At 45.6% G+C, this 12712-nt stretch overlaps 1 protein-coding gene across 3 annotated transcripts in view; it reads left to right on the top strand.

Annotated features, from left to right (window-relative positions):
* The window catches only part of YARS1 (tyrosyl-tRNA synthetase 1), an 80385-nt gene that overhangs the window by 63598 nt on the left and 4075 nt on the right, over window positions 1-12712 (top strand). For all 3 annotated transcript variants that reach the window (XM_068116464.2, XM_068116466.2, XM_068116465.2), the window contains one exon: window positions 11897-11982. In XM_068116464.2, coding sequence (XP_067972565.2) covers window positions 11897-11982 — 86 coding nt within the window. The remainder of the gene's footprint in view (window positions 1-11896; window positions 11983-12712) is intronic.

Below are 12712 nucleotides of genomic sequence, written 5' to 3'. Positions count from 1 at the left end.
CGTGAGTGTGTCTCAGGGTCGTGCTCCACGAGCCGTGTATTGCTCCGTGGGTGGGTGGGTCTAAGGGTCGTGCTCCACGAGCCATGTATTGCTCCGTGGTGGGTCTCAGGGTCGTGCCCCACAAGCCGTGTATTGCTCCGTGGGTGGGTCTCAGGGTCGTGCTCCACGAGCCGTGTATTGCTCCGTGGGTGGGCCTCAGGGTATTGCTACACGAGCCGTGTATTGCTCTGTGGGTGGGTCTCAGGGTCGTGCTCCACGAGCCGTGTATTGCCCCGTGGGTGGGTCTCAGGGTCATGCTCCACGAGCCGTGTATTGCTCCGTGGGTGGGTCTCAGGGTCGTGCTCCACGAGCCGTGTATTGCTCCGTGGGTGGGTCTCAGGGTCGTGCTCCACAAGCCGTGTATTGCTCCGTGGGTAGGTCTCAGGGTCTTGGTTCACGAGCCGTGTATTGCTCCGTGGGTGGGTCTCAGGGTCTTGGTTCACGAGCCGTGTATTGCTCCGTGGGTAGGTCTCAGCGTCGTGCTCCACGAGCCGTGCATTGCTCCGTTGGTGGGTCTCAGGGTCGTGCTCCACGAGCCGTGTATTGCTCCGTGGGTGGGTCTCAGGGTCGTGCTCCATGAGCCGTGTATTGCTCCGTGGGTGGGTCTCAGGGTCGTGCTCCACGAGCCGTGTATTGCTCCGTGGGTGGGTCTCAGGGTATTGCTACACGAGCCGTGTATTGCTTCGTTGGTGGGTCTCAGGGTCGTGCTCCAGGAGCCGTGTATTGCTCCGTGGGTGGGTCTCAGGGTCGTGCTCCACGAGCCGTGTATTGCTCCGTGGGTGGGTCTCAGGGTCGTGCTCCACGAGCCGTGTATTGCTCCGTGGGTGGGTCTCAGGGTATTGCTACACGAGCCGTGTATTGCTCCGTGAGTGGGTCTCAGGGTCGTGCTCCAGGAGCCGTGTATTAGGGTGCATCAAACGCCCCTATGTCAAGAAAACAATCTGTCCCCAATTTTATTTTGTTCCAGTCATAAAATAAAGTTCCTATGCAAAATTTGGTAAGGTTTTGATATCATCTTCTGGGTCCACCTCAGCAAATTGGATTTTGAGTCGGTAGTATCAGAGTCAGAAATTTGACACGCAGCTGTTTTGAGGCCCATAAATAAAAATGAAAGGATTGACCGATTGCTACATACAATAGCTCTTTGGAAAGGTATTATTGTGCTCTGTAGCAATATATAATCATCATAGGGATAGGGATATAATTCACTTATACACAAATAGTCAAAATCATGATTTTATTGGTATAATCATATGTATTATAGATACCAGAATGATATAATTTTTATTACAGTAGAATCATATATACACAATCTTAGCATTTATCATCTTAATACGAGTACATCTGACTATGGATGAACATGAAAATAGAAACAAAACAAAGATACTGTAGTTTTCATGGATATTTCTGACAGTTTAGCCTTGAGCTGCTCGCTTTCGAAGATTCGGTTTCTCCTTACGGTTGTGCTCAACAACTTGTAGCACATTTTGGTAGTGGTCTTCACTTCTGGCTGCTGAAAGGAAGTCAGAGCTAAGCTTAACTCCCCTTTCTGCAGAGTCATTCACCACATTCAAGGCTTCAACATTAGTCCATGATGTCTGGTAGGCTGCAGAGTTAGTCCATTCTTGAACATCGGTAACTAGAAATGCCCAGTCAAGCTTCAGATGATGAAATAGGTACCATGAATCTGGTCCAACAAAATCAGCCAGAGTGGTCTTCTCAGTCAAGTCATCAGGAAATCTGGGCTTTCCAAACCCAGTACCAAACCGTCCTTGTGGGTTGGTTACTGGAAAATCTGGCTGAACCTCCAGAAGTCTGTCTGCCAGAGCACGGCGATGGTCATGAGGAACAACTGAGCTGAAGAGAGCAAGTGGAACCATCTCTTCTGTGAGGTACCAGAGATGTCGTTTGAAGGCTTTCAGGGCATTTCTTGAGATTCCAGCATTGACAGCTTCATACTGTTTCAGTTTGGAGATGAGCTGCAGGTCATTCCATGGGGCATCGGTGACAGAGGTACATGTCATCCACCAGGAGCTGTATACTAGAGTGACAAACGTGACAAATTCGCTGATCTTTGGCACTTGTTTTTCTGTGGTAATTGTACCTGCTGGAAGATCAGCGATTTGTTTTTCGAAGAGACATAATTTGATTGAGTAGAGGAGCTTCGCCATCCATCTGGCTTTATGCAGTGCACCAGGACGCTTGAAGGTTATTTGATGTTCAGCTACTTCACCATCAAGGAATACAGTACACAGATCAACAAATTCCAAATAATCATCACGTCTTAGAGATTGCTCGGTGTGACAGAGTCTGAGAACATTATTTTGCCAGTCACTTGTCAAACTTGTTGCTGCTTCATTTAGTTGAGATGGATCAAATCGTGAAAGTGGTTCATTGAATGTGTGTGGAAACATTTCAAAGTTCTTGCGAAACCTTGAGAAGAGGAAGATATCTGGTGACTTAGATGCTTCAACTTTAAGATCAGTAAAAATGTGCGTAAGAATGACTTCACCAATGTGGTGTCTGCAGCCTGACCACAGAAGAGCTTTGTTAAGCCGTTGTTGAATTGTTACACAAGCTGCACTGATGTGGCTGGTGTTAGATGCAGTTGTGTCAAATGTCAAGTTGACAACATTCTCTTGGCAGTTCCATGATTCAAGTCGGTTATTAGTCAGCTGAGCAATTATATCTCCAGATTTACGGTCTGTTCCAGGCTTGTAGGATGGAACACCCAGCAGCTTCATATCAGTTTGAGAACCCAAAAGCACAGCCAGGCGTTCTTCAAAAGTGTTTTGGTTAGTTAAGCATGGAAGCAGCTTTGAGTCCCAGTGCAACGTAGCAAGCTTCGGAGGTATCCATTTGTCCTTACAGGTAGTAGCAATATGCTGTCCAATTTTGCGTCTTGATTTATCTGCTGTAGCATATGATGTTGACACCTTCGCTACATCCCCTCCTGTTTGTTCAATAAGAGCTTCTGTGAAAGCAGCCTGTTGGGTTGGTGTCATCTTCATCCTTGTTGCCAGTGAAACAAGACTGGGCCTCTTCAGGATGTCATGTGGAATGAAAACTGATGTGCCAGGTCTAACTAAACGATGATGACTTCTTGAGGTTGTTGGTGTGCTTGTTGAAGGTCCAAGAGTTACTTCTTCATCACTGTCACTAATATTATACACAGTGGTTGTAGTATTTATGTTGACCTCCAGCTCCATACTTGCTCGCCTCTCTGATTCTTTTTCCTCGCGGTTCACTTTACGCTGCATCTTATCTGCCAACAGTTTATCTTGGCAGCCAAATGTTGCACAGCGATCTGTCTTCATAGATTCCAGGAATGCTAAGTCTTCAGGATTCTTGATGTGAGAACTAGCATCATTGGGCCACAAGGGAAATGTCTCCATAAATTTCATCTCCATTTGATTCACCTTTGTGATGCTTGCTGGAGTTGTTCTTCAGTTGATAGGGATTGATCTAAGCTTGGAATTATTATCTGCAAGTTTGATAATTTTCTCAATAGTCTTGCGTTCAGAGATGATAGGAATATTAGCCTTGCCATAAAATGGTGTCACTTTCTGCAGTACAAGCTTTGCTGATTCCCACCGAGAGCGTCGTTCAAGTTTGCCATCTTCCGTGTGCCACATGAAACAACGTAGTACTTGTAAACAAGTTGGAAGTCTGGTGCCATTGATCTGGGAATCTTGTTCAGTTATGGCACTTCCAAGACCAAACACCTTGGTGGACTCTCTTGTTGCAACAGATGCTTTCTTTACTGTGCCATCCATTGTTTTATCTGAAAGAAAAAGGTAGTATTAGTAACAATAATGTCATTTCATAATTATGTACAACAAATAAATCAATTATCCAATTTTATTAGAGCATAGCCTAATAATTGTTTTAATCATCTTGTCTAGTTAAAAGATCTCTGTAAAGACAAGATGACTACAACATTCAGGATATTCTTTAATTTATATATTATATTTTATAAAATACTCTTCATTTAGCTTTATATCCATATTTTGAAAAAAATCATTATTTTGACAATTTGTATATAAATGAATTGTATCCCTATCCCTATGATGATGATATATTGCTACAGAGCACAATAATACCTTTACAAAGAGTTATTATATGTAGCAATCAGTCAATCCTTTCATTTTTATTTATGGGCCTCAAAACAGCTGCGTGTCAAATTTCCAACTCTGATACCACCGACTCAAAATATGAAATGGTGAGGTGGACCCAGAAGATGATGTCCAAACCTTACCAAATTTTGCATAGCAACTTTATTTTATGATTGGAACAAAATAAAATTTGGGACAGATCAATCCAACATCTTTTTTAAAATAGTTGGGCGTTTGATGCACCCTACCGTGTTGTATTGCTCCGTTGGTGGGTCTCAGGGTATTGCTACACGAGCCGTGTATTGCTCCGTTGGTGGGTCTCAGGGTCGTGCCCCACGAGCCGTGTATTGCTCCGTGGGTGGGTCTCAGGGTCGTGCCCCACGAGCCGTGTATTGCTCCATGGGTGGGTCTCAGGGTCGTGCTCCACAAGCCATGTATTGCTCCGTGGGTGGGCCGCAGGGTATTGCTACATGAGCCGTGTATTGCTCCGTGGGTGGGTGGGTCTAAGGGTCGTGCTCCACGAGCAGCGTATTGCTCCGTGGGTGGGCCTCATGGTCTTGCTCCACAAGCCGTGTATTGCTCCGTGGGTGGGCCTCAAGGTTGTGCTCCACGAGCCGTGTATTGCTCCGTGGGTGGGCCGCAGGGTCGTGCCCCACGAGCCGTGTATTGCTCCGTGGGTGGGTCTCAGGGTCGTGCCCCACAAGCTGTGTATTGCTCCATGGGTGGGCCGCAGGGTCGTGATCCACGAGCCGTGTATTGCTCCGTGGGTGGGCCGCAGGGTCGTGCTCCACGAGCCGTGTATTGCTCCGTGGGTGGGCCTCAGGGTCGTGCTCCACGAGCCGTGTATTGCTCCGTGGGTGGGCCTCATGGTCTTGCTACACGAGCCGTGTATTGCTCTGTGGGTGGGTCTCAGGGTCGTGCTCCACGAGCCGTGTATTGCTCCGAGGGTGGGCCTCGGGGTCGTGCTCCACGAGCCGTGTATTGCTCCGTGTGGTCCGTCCAGAATCATGTTTGCCATTTGATGATGGCTTCTGTCCCCGTGGGCACATCGTCTTGGCTCTCGCCGTGCCGCTTTCCACATGCCCGTGCCATCTCCGTGAAGGCCACGTGGTGCGGCCTGAACCGAACGTCTGGTACGACCGGCCGACATTTGTATTCAAACGGTGCATCGTGTTGGGTGGACGAAGGGAGCTGTGGCGGAGATTGGAATTCTCAGATTTTTATTGTCTCGCCCTATCATTTCCCACGGGAATCCTGTTGTCCCGAATAAAATGATAATACACCAGTCGGGCCATTACCACCCCATGAATGGTTTGGGAGATTATAGGTCTCAGCCAAGCTTCCTTCCCCGATGAGTCTATGAGAAGTCGTCCAGCTCCTGCAAGTTTTAATTGGAGTGTCCATTGGTTGAATTCTTCTGGCGTTCTTCCAACTTTCAATGGCTGCATTTAATTTGGATCCCCTGCTGGTGCCGGTGGTGTGGACCTGTGGTGCTGAATTCCAGAGGCACCACCTTTTGGGTCGGAGATCAAAGCGGCGATCCTATTAGCTCGAGCGTGCCGTTCCGGGCAATCGCCTCGTGACCCCTGGCTTCAAATTCCACGGGTTGCGTTAATTTGTCCATTTCTAGGCGACCATTGCTCCTCCGAGTTTGCATAAAGGTGTCCGACGACGACCGACGTGTCCACGTTTCAGTACTTTGTTTGTTTCTTCGCTGAATTTCTGAACGTTTTCATTTTCAATGACGTTGTGGCCCAGAACTCCATGATGTGTTTAAAAAAACCCATGGAATAAATCATCTGTTGTGGGGGAAAGGAAGGGGTACTAGGATTGGGGGCTTCAATGTAGTATTAATTTGAATGATTGAGCCTCACTTACCCTTTGTCCTTTACAACTTGAAGTGAAGTTACCATTTAATAATAATTACCCACCCAACAATGGCACATCTCACTTACCCTTTGTCCTGTACATATTGAAGTAAAGTTATCATCTATATTATAATAGCCGTAGATGATTCTGTCTGTCCGGGGTGTGGCTTACTCGGTTTGCAGAGTAGCTCCACCCATAGCTCCACCCATTCTGGGAGTGGCTTCATATAATTATAAACAAATATCCACCATTTTATTAACTCGCATAGCTTTGAGGCCTGTTTTGTAGGCCCGTGTTGTCTTGCTCTCTCTCCCAGTTTTATTTCAAATCAAATTCGATATATCATTTCATTTTTCACAGTCGCTAACATAGTTTTAGACTCGGTTGAAAAAAAACGGGAAGAAAATCCGATGAAAGTTGCCGTTTATAGAACGAAATGAATTCTCAAACGCCTGTAACTTCAAGGCCATTGAGTCTCTCTCACGCCTTTATCTCCAATCTAACTCACCATATGATTTCATTTTTATCGATGGTTTCAGACTCGGTGTCAGCAATAATTGAGAACATTCCACACATGCGGGAAAATGCAGAGATATATTTTTTTAAATCGCGTCATGGTGTATCATACACCGCCCAACATGACACCGACGGCAACGTGTCAGTATATACTAAAAATTCGCTTTTGCTTTTCCGTTAAGATATATTACTTTTTCGTTTGATGACAGTCGTCACAAAAACGTCAACAATGATGCCGCCATATATTTCTTCGTTTTTATTTCATTCAACATTCTTATCCGGAAGTAAAATATGTTTCAGGAAATTACCGAGAGATATTTCTTCGTTTTTTTTATTAGTTATGTGCGCATACACTTTAAATAGGTTTATTTGAAATCTTTAATTTTCCACAATATAATTTACTTGCCATTTATCATTTGATGATTACGAGACACTTCCTCTTGAGGATCGTGACAATTCATGCGCTGCGTGGAAACATATTTCCAAAATGAATGAGATGATCGATGAAGAACGCAGACTTGAACAGGATGTAGCAAGAAAGCGAATGAGACGGGCGAACGAGTCCGGCGACAAACGTCAATGCAAACTGGCGGGGTCACCCGTGGGAATCCCACGGGCATGGACGTGTGTGACATTTCGACATATTGAGTTAGATGCTGCACATTCATTTTTACAAAATGGTTACTGGCAAGTCATCAGATCCAGAAATGGTGTAATGAACACAATTTATTTACGCGCAAGCAAGAAAGCAAGACGGCCCGATTTCCGATTCCGACGGGCGAGACGGGCCGACGGGCAAGACGGGCCGACGGGTGAGACGGGCCGATTTGGAGCAAGAAAAAGAACGAGACGGGGAAAGCCGATTGGAGAGGCGAGTGAGGAGCGATTGGAGAGGCGAGTGAGGAGCGATTGGAGAGGCGAGTGAGGAGCGATTGGAGAGGCGAGTGAGGAGCGATTGGAGAGGCGAGTGAGGAGCGATTGGAGAGGCGAGTGAGGAGCGATTGGAGAGGCGAGTGAGGAGCGATTGGAGAGGCGAGTGAGGAGCGATTGGAGAGGCGAGTGAGGAGCGATTGGAGAGGCGAGTGAGGAGCGATTGGAGAGGCGAGTGAGGAGCGATTGGAGAGGCGAGTGAGGAGCGATTGGAGAGGCGAGTGAGGAGCGATTGGAGGGGCGAGTGAGGAGCGATTGGAGGGGCGAGTGAGGAGCGATTGGAGGGGCGAGTGAGGAGCGATTGGAGAGGCGAGTGATGAGCGATTGGAGAGGCGAGTGAGGAGCGATTGGAGAGGCGAGTGAGGAGCGATTGGAGAGGCGAGTGAGGAGCGATTGGAGAGGAGAGGAGTGTGAGGGATTGGAGAGGAGAGGAATGTGAGGGATTGGAGAGGAGAGGAGTGCTAGGTGGAGAGAGGAGAGTGTCAGGTGGAGAGAGGAGAGTGTCAGGTGGAGAGAGGAGAGTGTCAGGTGGAGAGGAGTGAGGGGTCACATATTATGTGAAATAAATAAATTGTGTTCATTACACCATTTCTGGATCTGATGAATTGCCAGTAACCATTTTGAATGTGCAGCATCTAACTCAATATGTCGAAATGTCCCACGGGTGACCCCACTATATTTCTTCGTTTTTATTTCATTCAACATTATTATCCGGAAGTAAAGGTTCACATGTTCATTTCACGTGTGCAAAAACAAACTCCATTTCACGTGTGCATGGACATGAAACACAGACGGGAAATTGCTAAGAGATATTTCGGTCGAAGCAATTATACACCGCCCAAATAAAATATTTCACCGATACACCGAGCGAATTTCACCGAGTTTCAGGAAATTACCCAGAGATATTTCTTCGTTTTTATTTCATTAGTTACTAGCAGAAGTACTCAGCGTTGCCGGGCGGGGGAGGGGGGAAGGGCACGTACACTTTAAACATGTATTGGGATGTGGGATGTGGGATATATACATGTGGGACGTGTGTGTGTGTGTGTGTGCGTGTGTGTGTGTGCATGCGCGTGCATGTGTGTGTGTGTGTGTGTGTGTGCGTGTGTGCGTGCATATATGTGTATGTGTATATATATATATGTCTGTGTGTGTGTCTGTATGTGTATATGTGTGTGTGTGTGTATATGTGTGTGTGTGTGTGTGTGTGTGTATGTATGTGTGTGTGTGGGTGTACATGTGTGTATGTGTATATATATGTGTGTGTATATGTGTATGTGTGTGCATGTGTGTCGGTGTACATGTGTGTGTACACATGTGTATGTGTGTGTATATATATATATGTGTGTATGTGTATATATGTGTGTGTCTGTATGTGTATATATGTGTGTGCATGTGTGTGGGTGTACATGTGTGTGTACGTGTGTGTGTGTGTATGTATGTGTGTGTGTATGTGTATATGTGTATGTGTCTGTGTGTGTATATGTGTATGTGTGTGCATGTGTGTGTATCCATATGTGTATATGTGTGTATGTGTATATGCATGTGTCGGTGTACGTGTGCGTGCATGTGTGTGTGTATGTGTGTGTATGTGTATGTGTGTTTGCGTGTGTGTGTATATATGTGTGTGTGTATGTGTATATGTGTGTGTGTGTGTGTGTGTGTGTGTGTGTGTGTGTGTGTGTGTGTGTGTGTGTGTGTGTGTGTGTGTGTGTGTGTGTGTGTGTGTGTGAATAAGAGAGAGACCGAATTGTGAGATACAGAAATGAAAAAACGAGGTGTGTGTGTGTGTGTTATTGTGAAACAGGTGCAGCATCTAACTCAATATGTCGAAATGTCACACACGTCCATGCCCGTGGGATTCCCACGGGTGACCCCACTCGTTTAATAATAATTACTCACCCAACGATGGCACATCTCACTTACCCTTTGTCCTTTACAACTTGAAGTAAAGTTATCATTTAATAATAATTACCAATCCAACGATGGCACATCTCACTTACCCTTTGTCCTGTACATATTGAAGTAAAGTCATCATTTAATAATAATTACTCACCCAACGATGGCACATCTCACTTACCCTTTGTCCTTTACAACTTGAAGTGAAGTTACCATTTAATAATAATTACTCACCCAACGATGGCACATCTCACTTACCCTTTGTCCTTTACAACTTGAAGTGAAGTTATCATTTAATAATAATTACTCACCCAACGATGGCACATCTCACTTACCCTTTGTCCTTTACAACTTGAAGTGAAGTTACCATTTAATAATAATTACTCACCCAGCGATGGCACATCTCACTTACCCGTTGTCCTTTACAACTTGAAGTGAAGTTACCATTTAATAATAATTACTCACCCAACGATGGCACATCTCACTTACCCTTTGTCCTTTACAACTTGAAGTGAAGTTACCATTTAATAATAATTACTCACCCAACGATGGCACATCTCACTTACCCTTTGTCCTTTACAACTTGAAGTAAAGTTATCATTTAATAATAATTACCCACCCAACGATGGCACATCTCACTTACCCTTTGTCCTGTACATCTTGAAATAAAGTTATCTTTTAATAATAATTACCCATCCAACGATGGCACATCTCACTTACCCTTTGTCCTGTACATCTTGAAGTAAAGTTATCATTTAGAAATAATTACCCACCCAACGATGGCACATCTCACTTACCCTTTGTCCTGTACATATTGAAGTAAAGTTATCATTTAATAATAATTACCCACCCAACGATGGCACATCTCGCTTACCCTTTGTCCTGAACATCTTGAAGTAAAGTTATCTTTTAATAATAATTACCCACCCAACGATGGCACATCTCACTTACCCTTTGTCCTGTACATCTTGAAGTAAAGTTATCATTTAATAATAATTACCCACCCAACGATGGCACATCTCACTTACCCTTTGTCCTGTACATCTTGAAGTAAAGTTATCTTTTAATAATAATGCTTTACCACTGTTGTTTATCGAACATGGATGTTTAATTTTAAAGGGCCCATTCTCACCTGGTGTTGGCTTAGCGGCTAGGGTGCCGGCTTGGGATCCTAGGATCCTGGGTTTGAATCCCGGGCGATCGCTGAATTAACGCTGGGGGGCAGGAGGGGGGGTGAGGGGGGAGGGGCTGACTCAGCCTGTCATCCTTCTGAGGTCGGCAAATTGAGTACCAGTTCACTGGTAATTCCTTGTGTGTCGCAAAAGGGACTAACAGGGTTGGCGGCAGGAAGGGCATCCGGCTATAAAACATTGCTTCAAAAAGGGGACCATGGTGCCCGATAAAGGCCAATGGACAAAATGGCCTCGCAAGGTGTTTTTTTTTTGTTTTGTTTTTTCTCACCGAGATCCTGAGCATCCTAGCGATGGTCCAAGATAGATCTTGATCCGCTGTTGCCGCGTACCTCGCTTTGAGTGGTTCATTGTCTCCTTTTGACATTGCTACCTTTTGCTACCTCGGAGACATGCTGAATGGAGAAGGTGGATCAGACTCGGCAACGGTTGCTGGAGGGAGATGTGCATGGAAGAAGTTTCGGGAACTGAGTGGCATGCTGACGAGGAGGGGAGTGTCGTTGAAGCTGAAGGGAAAGGTGTATGCTGCATGTGTGAGAAGTGTTATGATTTATGGGAGCGAGACATGGGAGCGAGACATGGTGATTGATGCAATGAACGTAGAGCAGCAACGAAGGCTGGAAAGGGTGGAAATGCGAATGGTTCGGTGGATGTGTGGAGTATCGTTGAGAGAGAGGAAGACAAATGATGAATTGCGAAAGATGATGGGAATAGAGCCTGTGATGGATGCTGGGAAGAGGAACAGGTTGAGATGGTTTGGTCATGTGTTGAGGAAGGATGAAAGTGACTGGTTCAGAAGAGTGATGGAAATGAATGTAGAAGGAAGTAGACGACAGGGAAGACCGAGAAAGACTTGGCTAAAGATGGTGGAAGAAGAAATGCGGGCAAGGGGATTAACAAGGGGAGATGCAGAAAATAGGGCAAAATGGAGAAGATTGTCATGGGGACCGTAAGGCTAACCCCCGCTCTAGCAGGGAAAATGGCCTTAAAATGCATGTTGTTGTTGTTGTTGTGTTGTTGTATTGTCTCCTTTTGCTCGTTCTTGTGTGCTGTAGCGCATCTAACCCAGGGTACCTGGATGTGCACACACTTTACACGGCACCGATGGGTGTTTGAAAACAGAAATTAAATTGGCAAATCAAGTCGTGTGCAATTCTCTGTGGTCACCGACTCGCCCTGCCACGGTCCGCAGGTGGCCGTCCGTAGCATTAGGTGAGAGCGAACGGTGAAATGCCTCCGTAAACGGTACCTGGTGGATCACCGACGCTCGGTAGGGGTTGCCGGGTCATCCGCCCGGATCCGAGCAACTTCGTGATCCGGCTGTTGTGCCTCCCGCAGTGTTCGTGATCGAGCGGGAGGAGAAATGGGGAGGGAGGAAAGAATACTCTAAATACCAAGTGTTGGAAGACGATTTTGCTAACGAGGTGAGCGGAACGTCACCGTTTATCAATGTTATCAATTCGCGTTCTGCAGGTGCATGAGCCCATGAAATCTTTTTCTTGCTTCTTCATTTGTCGTGATTCTCCCCTTCTATTCTTGATGCAATTGTGCCGATCAAATGTACCCGCGCCAGACTTCTGCCAACTGGCAGATCTATTAATTTTCCAATCTCAGCAGCATTTCTGCACAGAAGAAACATGTTTGGAGATCTGGGAAGAAGAAAATCATTTGGGATACAGTCACGTGAAAAAGTAAGTACACCACATGTAAAGTTTTGACTTTTTCAACATATTTCAACATACAGCTATTTGATCTTCATTTCAACAATATTGATAGATAAAGGTGATATAATATAACAAATATTATGAAACATTTACATTTTATAGTCCATTGTATAATTTAAATAAACATAAATGCAAATTTCGCATGTGGAAAAAGTAAGTACACCCTTGGCTCTAATAGGTGGTATTGCCCCGTTTGGCAGAAACAACCTCAAGTCGGCGTTTCTTATAACTGTCTACCAGTCTCTGACATCGACTGGGAGAAATTTTTGCCCACTCCTCCATGCAGAATTCTTTCAGCTGTGCGATGTTTGAGGGGTTTCTTGCATGCACAGCTCGTTTCAAATCCCCCCACAACATCTCGATGGGATTTAGATCCGGGCTTTGACTTGGCCATTCCAGAACCCTCCATTTCTTTCTTTTCAGCCATTCC

Source organism: Myxine glutinosa, chromosome 5 (genome assembly GCF_964187855.1).
Source record: "Myxine glutinosa chromosome 5, kmMyxGlut1.1, whole genome shotgun sequence".
Lineage (NCBI taxonomy): Eukaryota > Metazoa > Chordata > Myxini > Myxiniformes > Myxinidae > Myxine > Myxine glutinosa.
Note: the sequence above shows the minus strand (reverse complement) of the source record. Positions and strands in the feature narration are given on the sequence as shown.